The sequence below is a fragment of the Nuphar pumila genome, chromosome 17 (genome assembly GCF_984573655.1).
Source record: "Nuphar pumila chromosome 17, dmNupPumi1.hap1.1, whole genome shotgun sequence".
NCBI lineage: Eukaryota > Viridiplantae > Streptophyta > Magnoliopsida > Nymphaeales > Nymphaeaceae > Nuphar > Nuphar pumila.
This window is the reverse complement of record NC_143265.1, coordinates 6,187,858-6,207,689: the sequence shown is the minus strand read 5'-3', so window position 1 is coordinate 6,207,689 and position 19,832 is coordinate 6,187,858. Positions and strand designations below refer to the sequence as shown.

Here is a 19,832-nt window from a genome sequence, read left to right as displayed (position 1 = left end):
GGCGTGCTCCTAAGTTCATGAGTGGAACAATGACACGCATTGTCAGGTGCAGCTTTGGCAAGGCAGCACCTTTTGCCCACTGTTTTCTTGAATCTTATCTATGCAATTTTAATGTTTGATTCTTCTAAGTGAAAGCAACACAATTCCACAAGTTAGAAAATTGAAGGTAACTATCAATAAGATACATAGGTGCAGTCACCAATAAGACAAACAAATGCAGCAGAAACTTTTTATTAGATTATGATATGAAATATGTACACTAAATAGCAGCTGGGTTTCAGACATTTATCAAGCAACTGGTATCAGTTTTAAATAGAAATATGGCTACAAATACAACATAAATTTGAGAAATTTATCAAGCAGTTGGGTTTGCTATGATCTTGTTCTATTGTGCATTTTATCAGACAGTTAGTGTGCAGTCAACAATTATTTAAAATAGGTGCAGCAAAGGATGACTAAAAAAAAACTACTTAAAAACAGTACATCTATTTGTTGGAGATCGTTTTTTTTTATTATTACTTTTATCATGGTTATGGGACCAACTGTTAACCAATAATTCTTTGTATCGTTTGCAATAATAAGATACAAAGAATTATTGCAACCGTTAACCCCTGTGAACAAGCTGGTTTAAACATAGAAGATGGTGGTGGTGCCTATGGGACCAACTAGGAACGTATCTCAAGATTTCAGCTTAGCAACCCTTTGGTCAGTCAACATGGCAGGAATATCCAACCCTAATTCTATTAAAAAACATAAAGAGATGATAATCCAAAAGGGAAAAAAAATCAAACTAGTCCCTAGTATGCCAAGCAATTTCATAAGGCATATATGAATGCCAAGTGCTTAGGAGTCTTTCCTGTTGGAGCAGGTCAGAGGATCCGTAGGACTCGGTTCCATAACCCATATTAATTGTAAATATGAGGAAATTTTCAAATTAACTAAGAAATTGGCTTTTACTTAGGAGGCTACTTCCTCTTCTAATTGCTCTCTCTCTCTCTCTGAGCACGCTTCCCCTGGCCGTGAATAATATATAGTATCAGAGCCAGAATCAATGGCAGGCAGGCCCACTGTGCAAGAGGTGCACACCTCCTTGGAGCAGTGGCAGACCACCGACTCCGGGTGCTGGAGGAACGATTGGGTGATTGTAACGAGGCTAAGTACGATGCAAACCATAGTTATAAAACCTAGAGTTGAAGATAGATTTTATCATTTTAGGTAAATTTCTGAAATCTTCTTATTCAAGAGGATACGAGATCTAGAGTTGAAGATGAGCTATCTAGTGATTATTAGAAAATCTAGCATTGAATTTCATGAAAATGGAACTCTTCCATCTGTTAGTGTTTGTGTCTGAAAAATCTCAGAACCATTCAGTGCCTTTCAGCAAAAGATATTGTCGGGGTATCAACGCTGGACAGGGGTGTAGCTAGGATTCATGTGAGGGGGGGGGGGAGGGGGGCAAACAGTGGTGTAGGGAAAAAAAAATTATTTGTGCGATAGTCGGGGGTTCGGGGGCAGCACCCCGAATTTTTTTTTTGAGATAAAAAAAAATGGCTACAATTATTAATAAAAATCTATTTCATATGGACAAATCAAACTATTTGCTGCAGTCAGGGCAGGGCTAGGACTGGACTGGGCTACAAAAATGGATAAAAATCTATTTCATATGGAATCAGGGCTGGGCTAGGACTGGGCTTTAAAAAAAAAACAAAAAAAATTAACTGTTTCGGAAGGCGCTACAGCCCAGTCCTGCCCTTCCCTAGCTACGCCCTTGACGCCGGACCCAAATCCAAATCTGATTAGTTGGATTTGTTAGCCAAATTTGGATCCTATTAATAATCAGATTTGGTTTTGGTATCGAGTTTTGCATTTCAAACTAGTACCCGAATCCGATTATGTGTAAATCTCAGGATTTAAGATACTTGGATCTGGATTCGATTTTATCTGCTTCCATCTGACTCTGAATTCGATTAGGTCAGAATTGATTATGTCAAACTCAGAAATGCCTAGATTCCACCCGTTAACATCACTAAAATACTGTTAAAAAAAAAACACATGGAGAGCGTGGTGGTGGATGGACACGTGTCACATTTTGAGCGGCTGAGTACCTTTAAAGTTATTCAGTCCGAGTGCTAGATATTGTCTCCTTCATTATCGCTCTTTGTCTCAAGGAAGACCCTTCAACTCCCACAAGGTTGTAAGAAAAAAGCAAAGGAAGCGTCCTCTTGAATTTGGTTGGACCATACTCTTTTTTCACATAAGAGGGACTTAGAGAGCGAAGAAGCCCAATGTCTCAAGCAACATCCTCCTTCACCCCCCGTTTCCCAAATCCCCATTGTAATTACCATATTTTGTGGGGAATAAAGATTAGAATGAATGAAGGCATCCCTAAGTGGTATCTTCCCTTCATTGTTAATTCTTATTTTATTGTTATTATTATTTTTTATAAATTGTTGCATGGTTATGCTTTTGTTATATTGGAATTGGAACACATACATCAAGGAACCAACTTTTGTTTTCTTTCATCTTTCTATTGTTACTTCCTTTGTAACTAAACTTAGTTTATTTTAGTTTTGATTGGTTTATAGCTAGTTTGATGTTGATGCCCCCCCCCCCCCAGTGAATTAACTAAAGACGTCTTCTTGTTGGTCGATTATAGAACACAAGTGTAGTGATATTTGGTGTAACCCATGGCTCATGTTTGAGTCACTCACTTGATGTGGGCGTTACTCACATTACCCCACGAATTTGGAAGAAAACAATTAAGTAACTGTTACTACTAATGCTATAAAAGGAACTGTTGATGAGAGACCCATGTGAAAGGGCTGCGACTGACGGAGGAGTAGAATATCTCAGAGCCACCGGATTAAGGTTCACTTACCGGCTGTTTTCAAATCGACATGCCAGGTATGCCATCAGCCTTTTCTTGCTCAGGCTCCCAACACCATGTTCTTGCTTAGTACATTGGACTCTCCAATCTCTCTCTCTCTCTCTCTCTCTCTCTCTCATATACTGTTGGTATTTGGTCACGGCTCTTCAAGAAATCATAAGCATAGACAACATAGATGGGTTCAGCATGGTCCAAATACTAGAGATCCTCCTTTGCATCTTGTTTATCTACAATATATAATACAATTCTACGTATCTTAAACAAAACATCATACACTGTGAGTTGTTGAATTTTGAAGCCTTTAAAAAACCTGCCTACCTGACCGATGGGGGGGGGGGCTCCGCTCCTAAGGCAGGAGCAGTTAGTGCAAGTCACATTGTGTTAGAACATCTGCCTACGTGTCTGAATTGGTTGTTCCATCAGATGATTCTCACTAAACAAAACATACAACTAACTCTCTCTCTCTCACGCATTTTATATATAGGAATATAATTTGGTAATGATGCCGTTACATACAAACGCCTCTCGATCTTGAGGTGGGTTGTTTTTAACCAAATCTGACTTTGTGGATGGATTCAACATGCTCAAAGTAGTGGGAAACGACTTTTGGATAATGGTTTTTTTATTATAAAACATGACTTTATAACCCAGAAAAGTATCCCACATTGTAAGCCATTGATTTTTTAAACCTTATAAAAATGTAACTTCTGTAGTAATCAGACCATCTAAGAGCCGATTCTCACTAATCTAAACATGGCACATGTATAAGGTTAGTGTTTTGGGAAAAAAAAGATGTAGGTAATAGCTACATGACCGATATATACATTGTAGAAATGATTTGAAAATCAAAAGCCCAGATGTCAGACTAGAAAAGTGGTAGACAACTAATATATATATATATATAATGGGAGAGTGACCAACCAAATAAAGGTCCAAAATCTACAATCGGTCAACGCTCTTTCTCTAATGATCAAGTTTTTTATCGATCAGACTTTATATATTATTTTTTAAAAGATCAAACTTTATATATTGAATTTTTATCATTCATTTAGTGAGAGACATGTTTTGGATTATGAATTCTCAATGTTTAAAAATATTTTTTTAAAGCGCTAAAAATCAACGGCTCACAATACTTTGAATTGTAAAGTTTTAAATGTATTGTGTGCCATCAAATTTTCATGTTTCAAAAAATATATTGATAAGTCATAAAGTCTTTGTGTAAAACATATTTTTACTAAATAAATGATAAATAACAAATATATGAAGTCAGATTGATGAAATGTTTAAGCACTCGAGAAAGAGAGCCATTCCATCATCCTTATAGGTTTTGGACTTTCTTTTGGTTGAACTGTTCACCTTCCTTTATATATATATATATATATATATATATATATATATATATATAGAGAGAGAGAGAGAGAGAGAGAGAGAGAGTAATGGACCCATGCTAAACCCAATTGGTGCTAATAAATGGGTTTTTGAACTTTTTTTATTTTTTTTTTTAAATTCTGTCTGCACAGATGTGATCTATGTACTTGATTTTAGAGGGATCAGCTCTTGAAGAGTTTGATCATATGTAAGCACGTGGGACTCATTTTCCCGTGTGTCAGCATCACTTAGCATTAGAGTCTGGTGCGTTTGCAAAGACTTAAGTACTCTTTCTCGAGTAAAGGACAAAAATATCTTCTCACAAAAAAATGATTAAAATCATCATCGTTTTCGCCGTAAGGAGTTAACTCATCTGCTTTAACAGGAGCTCCTCGCAATATGTCACTCTAAACGTTCTAGATCACCCTTTGGCGATGCACCATCTCTTGTAACAGGAACTTCGATTGACGACGCACCATTTACCGTCGTCTGTTGTCGTTGGAGCACCCTTAGTTGCCGTCTGTTGTCGTCGGAGCACCATTTGTCATCGTCTGTTGTCGTCGGAGCACCATTTGTCATCGTCTGTTGTCGTCAGAGCACTCTTTATTGTCGTTGTCATCTATTATCGTCGGAACACCCTTTGTCATCGTTCGTTTGTGAGAAATAGTTGAACTATAAAAAAAATCAACATTCTGTCTATTGTTCATCATGATACGAGGGTGCAAACGTCGAACTAAGTAGACAAAGAATAACAATTTACATCAGAGAAAATGAGGACAATGTCAAACTGAGTAGAATGATGATTTACAATAAAAATCAGATAAGAGAGTAACAATTTACAATAAAAATAAAATTAGAAAGTAGCGATTTACAATAAAAATCAAGTAAGAGAATAATGATTTACAATAGAAGTCAAATTAGAGACTAGCGATTTATAGTAGAAATCAAATCAGAGAGTAGCGATTTATAATAAAAATCAGATCAGAGAGTAGCGATTTACAGTAGAAATCAAATCAGAGAGTATCGATTTACAATAGAAATCAGATCAGAGAATAACAATTTACAGTAAAAAACAAATCAGAAAATAGTGATTTACAGTACAAATTAGATAAGAGAGTAGCGATTTATAGTAGAAATCAAATCAGATAGTAGCGATTATAATAAAAATCAAATAAAAGAACCTGATTCACAAAATCAAATAAAAAGATCACTTTTCCACTCGATATTGTTATTTATTAATTTCTACTACTCTGCCCACCTTTTCTCTAGTTTCCACGAGAGAGAGATGGAAGGCGGACATCCTACCACCAGGGAATCCCGAGCCGTATAGTCTCTTTCCACCTTCCAAAGGCCCCAAATACCATCTCAAAGAAGCAATAAGGAAAAATCCAACATGGCGTGTGCTATCAGTCTACGCTCCCTGTTCCTCTCCCAAGATGCCACATGGACCGTACTTCCTTCTCGAACATCATCCATCACCAATCTGAGGTCGTTGGCTCGAACACCTACGTCTAAACCGCTCAGAGTTGCCTCCAGGACCCTTCGCACGTCTCGTCTTTGATGCTCTGCTGAAGACAACTCGTCTGTCTCTTCGTCTCAGGACGACCAAGGTCCCCCACAAGAAGCCATTCTCAAAGCCATATCCGGTATGATGAAATTCTGATAGAATGTTGATCTGGGTTTGGGTTATATGATGAAATTCTGAAAGAATATAATATTTTGACATGATGGCCGGATTTTCTCTTTTGAGCGTTGTAACTGCTTGATTAATTCGATTTTGTTATATTTTTTTGTTGTCATTTGTGGGTGGATGAGATTATTGTGTTTCTGATTCATTCATTGTGATATATGGTATTGGTTTGATCCTTTCTTATAGTTTTGTAGCACTTTGGATTGAATTCTGGTCGTTGGTGTTGTTGGATTTATGGTTTTTGGTTTGGACGAGCTGAACTTGTGCTAATTATGCGAGTTTAGAGATGAATTTGTGTTTTTTCCATTTTGCTCAAAATGGATATTGGTACTTTTTTCGTAGAGGTATCGTGTGGCCGAACTATGCTGTTAAGGTGATTTTTGTGGGTCACGTAGAAGGTTGTTTTTGTTGGTGGGTGCCAGAATTTGCTTCGTTGCAATCGTTTTATGGGAATTTTTTTTCAGTTTCCCCCATATTTGGACCATTTGGTGGATTTGACCTTGGCTTTGGTTGATTGTAGAGGTTTCAAAGGCAGAAGGAAGGGTCGCACAGACCACAAATATTGTTATTGGGGGCACAGTGACGGATGATTCAACTGATGAATGGTTAGTTTTGGACCAAAAGGTATTATTCGAAGTCTTCAGATTCTTCATAGTTCATCTTTTCTTCAAATAGCTTAATAAGTAAGTTTCTTCTTCATCGTACAGTATAAAGTTGTTCTGAACTTTAATTCACCAGATACTGTAGATTTGCTGATTTCAGTATGAGGCAGTTTGAGAGAGGGAGAGGGAGAGGGAGCAAGATACATGCACGCATACTGTTTATCTTCTCTCTTAGCGATGTCATAGAAAAAAAGTTTTAAGTTGTTTAGTTCCACACACAGGAATACATAGTGTAAAAATTCACTAAAGAATGAATATTGGATTAATTTGCTTTAAATTCAAAATGATACAACAAAAAAATTAACATGAAATAATGACTTGCAAAATATTCTGCAAATAATATCTATACAAGGGTTTTCTTTCCCTTTTTTCTAGGTTTAATAACTAAGCTGGGGAATAGTTGCCATTGTATTTAACCTGAGACTCGGTGGGTTGCACTCGAGATTTGTGGAAATTCAACCCCTATGGGAGTTCTAATTTTATAAAAAATACTAAAGCTTCATTGTTTTTAAATGTCTTTTCTTTTTTACTGAATTTCGAACATTTATTGGAACCCATGTTCAAATGGACTTTTGATAACTATGCTTGCACTATTATTGCTGCTGCTGCTACTACTACTACTATTATTATATTATTTTGATAATTTAGTGCACCTATGTCCAAGTATGTTTGAAAAACATGTAGTATATGAACCCATAATAACCATGGTGCACTCAGGGACTGCAGGTTGTTAAGTGCCCAGAGAACCCTCCTATCTTGGGTAGGATCATTTGAACTGTGGTGGTCATGGTATATTGATCATGGGTTTTCTGTCATGACTAAAATTGAGCCTGATAGTCTACAGCCAAACCTGAAATAATACATCATGGGGCCACCCATTTTCCGATGCTAGTCTCTTATATTTTGTCTCTTTGCAATCCGAATTGGTTCTTCTAGTCTCCCGCCCAATAATAGGGATGTGGTATGAATATTTCCAGAAATACAGATAACTGTTGCAGTATATCTATAAAAGCTAGATATTTGATCATAATGGTGTATGTTAGTGCTGCATTGATGTAATTGGATATGTTTTCATTGTGTAGAGATGTTATAATGCTATAAAGGAGCAGGACTACTGGTGACTACTTTAGACCATTACTATTGTTTATCATTTTTTTGGAGCTCAGATTCCAAAAGTGGCTCATCTTATGTTTCTTGTTAGGCAATTTTCATCACCAAGCTGCCATCTTCCACAATCTCATTCTCAGAAAGGGTGTCGTAAGAAGGAATGACTCTTTTCCTGAGCTGTTGCTTTGGCAGTGGAAATTTAAGCTAGATGACACTCATTCCATTGAACTTGGTTGTATTGAAAATTTAGTAGAATGGTTGTATTTGTGATGTTTGGGTTGGGCTACCTATCAAGGTTGGCCTGGATAGGTAATTAAGTGTTTGGGTTCCGCTGCCTATCATGGTTGGCCTGGATGGGTAATTAAGTGTTTGGGATGATCTGCTTATCGAGGTTGGCCCGTATCGTAAATTAAGTCAGGCCAGACATGTGTTATTGGACCAAAAGAAAAAAGCTCATGGTTATTTATCAGGCTGGCCTAGGCCTAGGTCAATCAATCTCAGGCCCAAAAGTTAAGTCCAAGGCTGGATGCACAAAACCATTCAGGTTATGCACCCCATTGTTCGGTCCTGGTGATTATAAAGAAATAGTAAGAGCTTATTGTGGGTGGTTACTCTAAAACATAAGTCTTTTGGTGGCAAAACATTGGATTGTGTTTATCATAAGATCACTTCTTTGATGTGTTTTAAGATTTTCTATTGTATGTCATCTCACATCACTTGAGAACTGAGAAGCTTATATCTTCTACATATTAACCTTGGCTTCCATTCTGCATGGAGAGAAAATAAAGTGTCATTTTATCAGTATAAATATGCCATCAAGTTTTTGATTACTTTGCTTGGCATTTGTAAGAAAAGCACATGCAAAGATTAAAAGAAGAGGGAAATATAATCAGTGAGAAAACAAAGGTTAAAGGGAGTCAATGAAAAACATGAGGATATTTATTGCTAAGCAGACGTGTCTAAGAGTTCTTTTGCTAATTATTATGTTGTTTGCTGCCAGAATATGATGGGTGGGTTTAAATTTTGGCTACTAGAGCTTTGAAGGTGCCTAATGGAGTGGAATGTCCATACTTGTTTTCTGCTTCAATTTTTAATGATGGCAAGTGTGCAAGTATGAGAGAGAGAGGGATTTAAATCCAAATGAAAATGAAGAGGAATTGCAAAGTATGAGGGTATTCGTGCTTCCAGTGATCATTCCATCATAACATTAGCAATTGAGTTTTTCCACCACTATGTGTGGCACTCTTATCGTGAGTGTATTTACGCTCTTAGTGGCTATTCCAATCATAACATTTGCTCATAATGGCTTATAATCACTCCTACTTGACCATGAAGGTCATAGTAGGTTTTCTGACTAGGAAGCGAAAGCGGAAAATGATATGAGAAGCGGAAGCAAGAAGGGATGCATTTAAAAATGTATATGAAACGGGAAGCGAGAAATAAAAAAAAAATATAAGAATTGAATGGGAATCAAAATGAAATGCAAATAAAAACGAAAATAAAAGTGACTTCTTAAATTTCATGATTTTTTAGTGTAAGAATTAAATTTTTAAGAAAATCTAAAAAAGATGACTGGCAATTTAGAGAAAGCACATGGAAGTGAGTGTGAAGTGTGAGAGAAAACACATAAAAAAACATGAAAAGTAGAGTGGGAAAACATATAAGAGGAAAAAATAAAGCATGTGGAAGGCCTAGTAGAAGCGTGGGAGAATCAAGATTCTCATCAAGTTTCGGAAGTGAGGAGTATCCTGCTTCCAAAGCGAGCTTCCGGGAAACGGTCTTCCTACCTATTTAAGAAGCTTCCAGTAACTCTGGGTCATACATTTTATTTCCACTATCAGTGGTACATCAATCATGAGGTTTATTCATGCTCCCATCAGCTCAGTTATGATATTTTCCTAGAATGGCTGATTTTAAGTTATTGCTATATCATTCATGAGGTTTATTCACGCTCCCAGCTGTTTCATCATGACACTTTTTATTAGTTTTAGATATGTTTGTCATGTGGGCATTCAAACCATACATGTCTGAGTTCTAAACTAATATGTTTGCAAATAATTTTGGAATAATCTTTTTATTACCAATTTTTCACTCATCTCACATGAGAGGACATATGCAATGGACCCCACTGAAACTCTAAAGTTAAGCATGCTTGGGTGAGAGTAGTATTGGGACGGGTTACCCTCCTCGAAAGTCCTCAGTCCTCACATTGTGCATGTTCCCATGTGTGTGGGTGTGTATTATATGCCAATTTTATATGATGCAAAATGTGCCTCAATCCAATACCTAGTATCTAGATTTGAGAATTAAAAATTTGATGCATTATTGGGATTTGGGTGAGTTGAATCCTGTGAATATAGTGCCTCCATATGTATCAACTATCAATCATGGTCACCAAATATTGCAATGTTTTCAATTACTTAGATAAAAAAGCCCAACGTAGTAAACTGAAAATGTTGCTAAAATATATTTATTGCAATAATTTTGTGATAGTTTTCAATATTCTCCAGAAAATTCTTTAGAAAACTCATAAATATTGTTAAGCTATTGTGCCCAGAGTGAGTCTTTTTTCTTTTCTTCTGCAGGTGAACTCATATCCAACAGTTAGAGGATTTACAGCAATTGGTACTGGAGGGGATGATTTTGTCCAAGCTATGGTTATAGCTGTTGAATCAGTACTTCAACATCCAATCCCTGAGGTTTGTACTTTGTACATCTTTTCTAGTTCATGTAAATTTTATTAAGCAACGAAGTAGTGATGGGAGTGTAGTGAAGCTTGGTGAGCAAGATATACCGGTGAATGATTATTTCAAATATTTGGGGTCCATCATTCAAAAGTATGGAGAAATTGATGGAGATGTAAATCATAGGATAAAGGTTGGGTGGATGAAATGGAAAAGTGCTACTGGAGTGCTGTGCGATCGTAGAATGCCATTGCGGTTGAAGGGAAAGTTTTATAGGACGACTATTAGACCCGCTTTACTATATGGTACGGAATGTTGGGCTGCCAAGAGACATCATATTCAAAAAATGAGTGTAGCTGAGATGCGGATGCTTAGATGGATGTGTGGAAATACAATAAAAGATAAGATTCGGAACGAAGAGATACGTAAGAAGGTAGGTGTTGCACCCATTGAAAATAAGATGCGAGAGAATCGTTTACGGTGGTTTGGACATATTCGGCGAAGGCCTAATGATGCTCCAGTTAGAAGGTTGGAGAAATGGGAAAATATATTAGTTAAAAGAGGTCGGGGTAGGCCTAGGAAGACTTGGATGGAGATGATAGGAAAGGATATGAATGCTTTGAACCTCACCGAGGACATGGCGTTGGATAGAAATGATTGGAGGAAAAGGATTCATGTGGAAGACCCAAAATGAATTTCTTTTTTGGTTCATATCGCTGACCCCAATTGTTTTGGGATGAAGGCGTAGTTGTTGTTGTTGTTGTTGTTGTATTTGTTGTTTTCCCATTTAGTATTGGATATTGTTGCAAAACCTTGCTTCATTAGTATCCATAATGCAAAGCTATGTGTATGCATGAATGGACTGCTGCTTGATCTTATCATGTCTTTCCTATAATGGCTTTAATAATCATACCCCATGTCAATTGTGGTAGAAACTCTCTTTTATCTTTTTAATCCATGATAATTTCATGTCTGGTTGTCTTTTCCAATGGAAGAAATGCTTGGAACTTATTGTTGTTATCTGATGCACTGAAGGTTGTATGCATAAGATGTATCTGTGCTTGGGGCGTGTTTCATATTCATTGCCATCATCTTTGTCAGCTTTGAAAGGTGAAGTTTTAATAGAATGAATGCATACAAAATTTTCATAAGCTACACAAAAGTGGGTAAGCATATTTATAACCATACAGTTAAAGAGAGGATTTGGACAAGGATTTTCCTATCAACAAAGCACCAGTAGAAAGACAAGGTGCACCTTGGACTTCTCTTTGGTCTCCAATTTTCCATTCTTATGCTTTAAAGTTTGTTCCTTGTTCAAAACATGCACATGTAATGGATCCATCAATGTCAACTCAGCTTCTGATCTTTCCTAAAACACACAATTGCTAAAAGTTTTATATTTCCTTTGTTTTAGCGAGCTGCCTTGGACATGTTGCATTTTTGAAGAAGAAAAAGTAAAGACTAATTCACCTCCCTTCAGGTCAATCTGTCAAGGGAATCTATATATGGAGTACAATATTATGGCAATTGATTGCTTAAGCTTCCTATTTAAGCACTTATCCACATGTTATTGTGAGGAAGTTGGTTGGAGTTGTAATGAAGTGGATCGAATCCGATGAATTTGCAAGAACACACACCTCAATCAAGTGGGAACACTTGATTGAATAATCACACCACCCACACAAGGGTCAATTGGGAAAGTATATTGCATAGAAAACTCTCTTGAAAAAGAGATGAAATAATACAAAGGCCATGAGGCCTATTTATAATACAAGAGGCTAAAGGGGGCAGCCAATATGGCTGTTGGGCTGCTCCCAACGGTCATATTTATGACTGTTGGGAGCAGCTCCAACAGTAAAAAACAAAAAATAAAAAGGTGAAAAAGGGTTGTCAACCCCTAATGGACTGACGCCTATTACAGTGAAAAGACCAAAATACCCTTGCTGGGTATTTCGGTTACAATATATATATATATACACTATACTATACCTGGAAAAATTAGCTACATGTGATCTTCAAGACAACCATAAGCTAGAATACGTGGGGGTGTGTTTTAATTAGATGGCAGACTGTATGTTTTAATGGATGATAAATGTAAATGGAAAAAAAGTTGGAATTATGACAACTGAAGATTGCTGGATGCTTATTAGACTGACCCTCCTACTGTTGTCACGAAGGATGCTTCTGTATCTGATACACATTCCAGGTACTCTCTTGGCCTTCATTCTGCAGAATATAGCCATCCTTCATGACAATCCTTTATGTGATTTCAGCATTCACCAACAATATTCCGGATTAAATATAGCAACTTCATTTGGAGAAAATAGAGGGATGAGAAAAGTGTTCATTACATTTACGCCGAACAGCCCCCCAGGCATGCATCCGGGTGCCTTCTTCCCTTCCCCTCCCTTTTGCCTGCATGGGCGTGTCTTTGTTTCAAGCAGAAGAAAGTCCTTAATGATCAGGCGACCTGTATATTGGTGACTATGATGCTGTTACTATTACTAGTGTTTCTCTGTCATCTACTAAATGCTTCAAGGTGATGACTATATTAATTTGATAACTTGCATGTGTATCCTGTTCCCTTTACTCATAAAATTTCTAATCTAGCATGGATATTTAGGCACTCCCAACAAATTGTAGGAGTGGAGATGTTTAGCAACAAGGAATAAATGAGGCGTTTGAATAAGGTCTGATATGCATGGGGCCGACACCAATCAAGACCTCTTTGCAAATGAGGGATGTCAAAGGGTGGCTTTGAGGTCCTCATTTCCCCCCAATATACACAGGTCTTTGGCCCCAAGATGGGGGGGGGGGGGGGCGGAGGAAGAGGTTTGGGCTAGAGATCAGTGTATCTGAGGTGTACAGTCCTATTATCCTTGTATGTCAAATTTGCCTCGGATCTCAGACTCGATGCAATCAAAGGCAGCCTAAGTTCATGAATGGAATGTCAGGGATCGTTGATTCTGCCTTGAGCTTGACATTAGATAAATTGGGGCAAGGTTCGCATAGGTTTATATTTGATGTATTTTCACATCTTGTTGCTATGATTAGCATGTAAATATTGTTAGTGATCTCTTGCTTTGGAACAGATTCCATTTTGAGAGATTTGAAAACTGATTGGTATTTTATCTCCATGAGCAGGGCCACGTGAGACAAAAATTATCTGCTAGAGGGAAATATATCTCTGTTAAAATTGGACCTGTCCAAGTGGCATCAAGTGAACAGGTCTGTGTGTGTGTGTGTGAGTACATACAGGTGCACCAGTTTTCATTCATTCATATCAATGTCACTAAATAGATGAATGAAAATCTTGTTTCCAACTTTGTGCCTTGTTGGGTATTTTTGTCCAGGTTCAAGCAGTGTACAATGCAATGAGGAGAGATGACAGAATGAAGTATTTTTTGTAGGGTACTTGCTCAATTTAGTGTTGGTGGAGAAGGGGGTGTCTATTTATTCTTCTTCAATTGGTATGCTTGGGTGGTGATGGTGCCTTACTCCATAGCAATACCGTGATATTGTATAAAATTTGTGTTTAACCGTCGCTGTTTACGTCTTTGCTGGGAAACGTCAAAGACAAAGAAAGCCTCTGGATTTTTTTTTCTTTTTTGGGGGTTACTAATTTCATTTCTTTACACATGTTCCTGTGGATATGGAAGTAGAAGGGACCACCATTTAACATTGTGACAAGACTGTCAACTGCTAGCACAAACCTCAATCACATATATATACCAGCATTTCTTTTATTTCTGTTACAAAAAACTCTTGATATATAACAATCCAGGTTTTGCTGTGCCACAGAAGTTTAGGCACACACACACATGGTGAGAAACTCAGCCTTGAAGTTATCGAGGCCACCAACAAAGTCAATTTATCTCGTTAAAAAAATGTAATATTTCAGTAAAAAAGCTAAAATGTTGAAAGAAATTTATCAATATACCAGATTGTTTTTGAGACGTTTAAAATGTATAGTTTAATTTTATACAATTTATCTTTGTTGCCGATAAATGGTATCAGAACATGAATGTAGTAAATGTTTTGCTTTAGGTAGATGTAACCACCAAAGGTCAAACTTAATATTTTGGGTATATATGTTTGGCTAGATCGGCTTCCAAGCGAGTAATCTGATTATTGAACCAAATGAATCAAGGGGCTACTTTTTTTATATGCCACAATGGATCCGCATACTTGGCTAGTGGGTTGGCTTAAGGCATTCAAGTTGAAGGATGTTGCAAATTCTATACTCAGGGTGTCTTTTGCTGCAAGGTTGAAGCCAAGTGAAGAGTATTCATGTTTTCACACTCTGGATACTGAAACAGGGTCACGGTGAACATGGCGCCTCTCAACCCATAATTAGACATCCGAACCAAATTGGGCTTCTCCTGGTTATAAAAGAAAGGGTTAATTTTATATAGACATTGTTATATTAATGCAATTCGTGTGGTTGGTTTTCCATTTTTTTTCAAATTTAGATATTCTGACCAAACCTGACGTGCATCCCCAAAAACTCACTAAGTTTTTGCACCAATGAAATTTAGGCATTATCAATGTATCCCAAATTCCTAATACATTCATATAGAACATAAATAATCTTTCTACAATGAAGAAGTTCATGTGCTTTCCTTTTTCCCTCAAGGCTTGGTGAGTCAATCAAATCTGAAAGAGAAGTATACAATAAGAAAGATCATTCTTCATCAGTTTTTAAATGTTATAACCCAAACATATTGCTGGAGATGACAATACGTATATACATAAACAGCATTACACCACATTTGCTGCATAGATAAATACCGTCAACCTACACACATCTTCTACTCTGAACGATCTCCTGAATTTGTTCTGCTGTTAAAACTGCTGCTTGGTTGTCAAAATTTGCATGCTCCATTTGGTGACGAAGCTGAAAATTAAGTACTTAAGAAGATCATCAAATGCTACATTCAATATGAAAAACGTGATCATGAAACATGTAGTAGTTAGATCTTGCATATTGTAAGGAGAGAACATGTGGGACTATGAACTAACCATCTCGAGCATGAACGACTGCTCATCTGTTGGAAATTTACGCATGTGTTTAAGCATCTCCAGTTGCTGAGAAGGATAGCTTAACACTCTCACTACTTCATTCTGATGCCTGGTAGTGAACAATGAATTAATAGAAAAAAGAGAAGAGATTAAAATGCCAACCTGTTCCTGAAGGTTCTGTTGACTGTGCATTTTTTCTGCAAACTCATCAGGTTCCAGCTCAGCTTCATCACAAGCTGATTCTTCCCTGCATTCAGAAAGCAGGAAACACTAGTCTTGAATCACAAGATCAGAAAATAAAAACTTTTAAGTAAAATTCTTTTTCAAGGAAAAATTTCTGAAGGAAACACCAGAAAAATATTTGAATGATAAAAGTTGATGATGAAAGGAAAAAAAGCTTTTCTCATCAATTATACACCTTGCCAGATTGTTATGCAAGTTGCCTTTGTTCAGCATAATCTGGACGATAAATGGCATAGGCAAGTCAAGTAATAATTTAACATGGTCAAATGTTCTGGTGTGGCCAATGGGGATAATGTACATGCTGATAATAAATAAAAGAATGCAGATAATATGACCTTGAGGCCTAGTATGTTCAAACATGTTTGTAGCTTCAGATTGGTTTTTCCAGACAGCATGGCCATAAAAAATATACATCTCCAGTCATGACTTGAATTGATGTGATACGTTGCCCATCAGAGCATCTTCAGCTACAGGGTGGCTGGAAAGGGTGCATGAGTGTGATATATATATATATATATATATATATATATATATATATATAGAGAGAGAGAGAGAGAGAGAGAGAGAGAGAGAGCAGGCAATAAAGAAGTCTAGGAGAGGTAATGCAGGATCTCCTGCCCACAAGTAACAATACAACACTAGCAGTAAAATCATTAATAATAATAACTAGCATTATTATAAATCAAGCAAAAGAATGCAGGACATATAAAACATTTTAAGATTATAAGCCATGTGGCTTTTTTTTGTTCGCATCTCACCAGAAGTTAAAAAATGTTATGTTGCCTAGCAGGCTTAATTGCAAATGCTCCAATAACATACACTACAAATAGAATCAGCTAATTTTCTTATACATAAAGAATATTCTACAATGATTCCATATAACCCAGTCAAAAACTCAAATAATACAACTGTAAATCATGAAAGAAGCAAACATGTTGAGGTACTCCAGATTCAAAAGATCTTTTAAATTTTTATAATACCACAATTCAAGGACCTAAAGCAACATAGCACACAACCATATATGAAAAAAATTTCATACAAAGTACAGGAAACAAAAATGAATAATGACAGTTAAATACTCCAATTGGTATTATTTTTTAAATTCCAGTACTCCACAAAGCAAAACCATGCCACAAAATCTACCGAGAAATAAGCCGAAACTTACTTTGCAACAAATCCATAGAACTGTATCATTAGGTTATGGTCATTCTCATAAACCATATTTACTTTTCCCAAGCAAGAAATGCCAAACCTGGGATCTGCAAGAAAATGCTAAATAATAAATCATGCAGTCTATATCTATTCTAGTTAATGCAACTTGCATGTAGAACTAGAAAGTACAGATAACCACAAACTAGCTCAAGCCCCATGATGAGAAAGTGACAGTACCAAGCATAAGATTTCAAGGCAGTTGCAATGTAGAAAGACAGTGAGTCAGTGATGTACATCCACCTTCAAACCAAATTTGGCATTATTACTACTTCCAACAGAAGGCTTTGAACTATAGAAAACATGATTGGGGATCTTTCACAAACATTGAGACAAACTACCAAACTCAAACCAGTGCCCTTGCAAACCAAACACTTCATTAGGATGGGTAACTACGAACTTATCAACATGTGAGTCAAAGCACCTCAATTGGCAAAATACTCCCACAGGTTATAGGATGAGAAGCAACACATTCTAGTGCATGCAGACAGAATTTTTCTTTGCATATCCATAAAGTACCTGGGCCATTTGTTTTCTGCTAAAGACAAAACTGGGTCATTCATATGAAGGACCTTAGAATGATCATGGAAGCAATGAGATGGTTCATATCATATTTTGCAGACGATCTTAGCATACTAAAGTACAATTAACATAAATAAATACTCCATTTACTGTAAAATTTAACATACATATGTAACTAGCAATCATTATCAGAGGTTGCTCAAAGAGAAGAGTTTGACAGGAAAAAAGCAACACTAAGAGATCACAATAAAGAACTCTTTCATGAAATGCACTTGCTTATTTACTTACCAACTCCCATATTGAGGAAAATCTCCTCCTGTAATGCTGTGGTTACAGCAACTGCTTCCTGCTCATGTTACAAACTTGTCAATATTTCAGAAAGAAATAATATTTAATTTTTAAGAAATCCAGCTGATAAAAACCAGGATCCCAGGAATAATAGTTATACAAAAAGAGCATAGTAAACAAACTCAACTATTAATATCAACTACAGATCCCCAAGAAAAGTGTGTTCTACGATTATTAATTTTTTTCTGATATTTTTCAAAAGAACATAGATTGTCCTTGGAAACCCATTAAATAGTGGCTTAATCCAATAGGTCACAGGTCGCATGTGAACCTAATAAGTCAATGCCTGAGCTTGACAAGTTTCTGGGCCAATGGGACTGTCAAACTCACAGATAAGTGCACTAAACCAGATGATACAACAAAGAAAACAGCCCCAGCTAAATCCCCAACAGAGACCACCTCCAAGCAAAGGAAAGTGACGCAATGGGAAATCCTTCTTTCCTTTACTCATGAATGAAACAAGGACCTAGTCAGTGCCTGGCTAAACGTGGCATCCTAGTTTTCGTCGCAATGAAAACTGATTCCCTGGAATTGTAAGTTTGTTTTGACCAGTGGTATCCATGTTACAGCAAAAAGGGAAAAAAGGGGGGACAGGGGAGTTAGGGGTGGGGGAAATGGTATTCCTAAACTAATAAGAAAGCTGTTTCCTCTTGTTCCTTTTCTTTTTTGGGTAATAAGCTATACATTTCACGTAAAGAAACAGCCCATATTTAGTACAGGTTTCAAAATTTCCCAATCATATAAAACTGCAGCAACAATCACATCTTTCTCTGACCACTTCAACATCTTCGACTCACCAGAATAATCATGAACCCACTACATCAAGCCGCTATTACAACTTAAATCATGAACTCTAACTAGTGCCTACACAAAATCAAACAGGCTCAACCAACAAAACACTGTGGCAAGCATCACATTTCAGACTTTTCATCAAAATCAGGCTTCAGGATATATAAAGGCTGGTCTGAACAAACATGAAATGGATACGTTCAAATATTCAATAACCAGAACAGAGATAATGAGTGCATTAAAGAACCATAACCGCATTGTGCTATGCATAGGGCATTTCACAAACACGAGAAGCAATATATCATCGAAACCAACACCAAACTGCATTGCCAACGTGAATGCAATCCAGTCCTACTCACTTCAACTCAATTGCTCCAAAGAAAAAGCGTTTCTTTTTTTGTATATAACCAATACGCATTTGGATTAGGACCCCTAACTTATGCAATGAACATAGAAAACGCATGCACCCATTAATTTCAAAACCAACAAAAATTAAAGAAACCAAGAACAGGTCTCTTTTTATTTTCTTGAGAAAAAGAAACCCAACGAGGCTATGCCACAATTAAGCAAACGGAAACAATCCACATTCCGATATGCCGCATATTCAATACAAAATTCACGAGGTAAAACGAAAAATTTAGCAAAGATTTCACCCCCCCTGAAAAGAAAAAGAAAAAGACGAACCACAGGAAAACAAAACGGGCATACGTAAATAGGTCCAAGAGACAAAAGGGCTTTACCTGTTTATCCTCGATTGCGTCCTTGATTCGTTTCTTCACATCTGAATTCAAAGAGATAGAAAACAAATTGATGGGACTGAATGAACACACACACACACACAGAGAGAGAGAGAGAGAGAGAGAGAGAGAGAGAGAGAGAGAGAGAGAGAGAGAGAGATGGTTGGGTGTGTGGGTGGTGTTTCAATGAAATACCGGGTTTGGAAGTGAGGAGGGCGAACTGGCGGAAGAGGTGAAGGAGTTGGTCCCTTGAGAGCATCCCCGTCGTCTGAAGTGACGCCATGGTTTGATGGGCACCCAACAGAGCCGACCCCAGGCAGTTTGGCAAACGTTGGAATTGGGTGGGATTGGCCCCTTCTTTCGAGAGCAGATCAACAGATCTGCAAAATCACTTTTAGAATCCTCACCGTCCACAATGTACATAAGGACCATGAGGTCCTTGTGAGATGAAGCAATGGACGGTAAAGATCGTCTGATCTTCTCTCCTTCCTTCCCTACCTTCAAAACTAGGAATTTTCCGTTGCTTGGGGGTGCTTTTGATTACATTGCATGACCTCGGACATG

At 37.2% G+C, this 19,832-nt stretch overlaps 2 protein-coding genes across 5 annotated transcripts; one reads left to right on the top strand and one right to left on the bottom strand.

Annotated features, from left to right (window-relative positions):
- The first annotated feature begins 2,897 nt into the window (after positions 1-2,897).
- Positions 2,898-14,259, top strand: LOC149811459 (uncharacterized). The gene is made up of 6 exons (XM_089993886.1): positions 2,898-2,904; positions 5,830-5,901; positions 6,466-6,569; positions 10,300-10,413; positions 13,543-13,626; positions 13,752-14,259. Exons 1-6 carry the CDS (start codon positions 2,898-2,900, stop codon positions 13,806-13,808), a joined length of 438 nt encoding a protein of 145 aa, XP_089850012.1. The 3' UTR covers positions 13,809-14,259.
- A 655-nt stretch (positions 14,260-14,914) lies between these two features.
- Positions 14,915-19,605, bottom strand: LOC149811458 (plant/protein). 4 transcript variants are annotated; one of them, XM_089993091.1, is made up of 8 exons: positions 19,464-19,605; positions 19,272-19,312; positions 17,683-17,740; positions 16,829-16,922; positions 15,583-15,667; positions 15,421-15,486; positions 15,190-15,295; positions 14,915-15,054 (listed from the first exon to the last, which is right to left on the bottom strand). In XM_089993091.1, exons 1-7 carry the CDS (start codon positions 19,549-19,551, stop codon positions 15,197-15,199), a joined length of 531 nt encoding a protein of 176 aa, XP_089849217.1. In that variant the 5' UTR covers positions 19,552-19,605; the 3' UTR covers positions 14,915-15,054; positions 15,190-15,196. The 4 variants fall into 4 exon arrangements, with proteins under 4 accessions (XP_089849217.1, XP_089849216.1, XP_089849218.1 ...); XM_089993090.1 differs by having other exon boundaries at positions 14,915-15,295; XM_089993092.1 differs by lacking the exon at positions 15,421-15,486 and having other exon boundaries at positions 14,915-15,295.
- Positions 19,606-19,832: the final 227 nt, after the last annotated feature.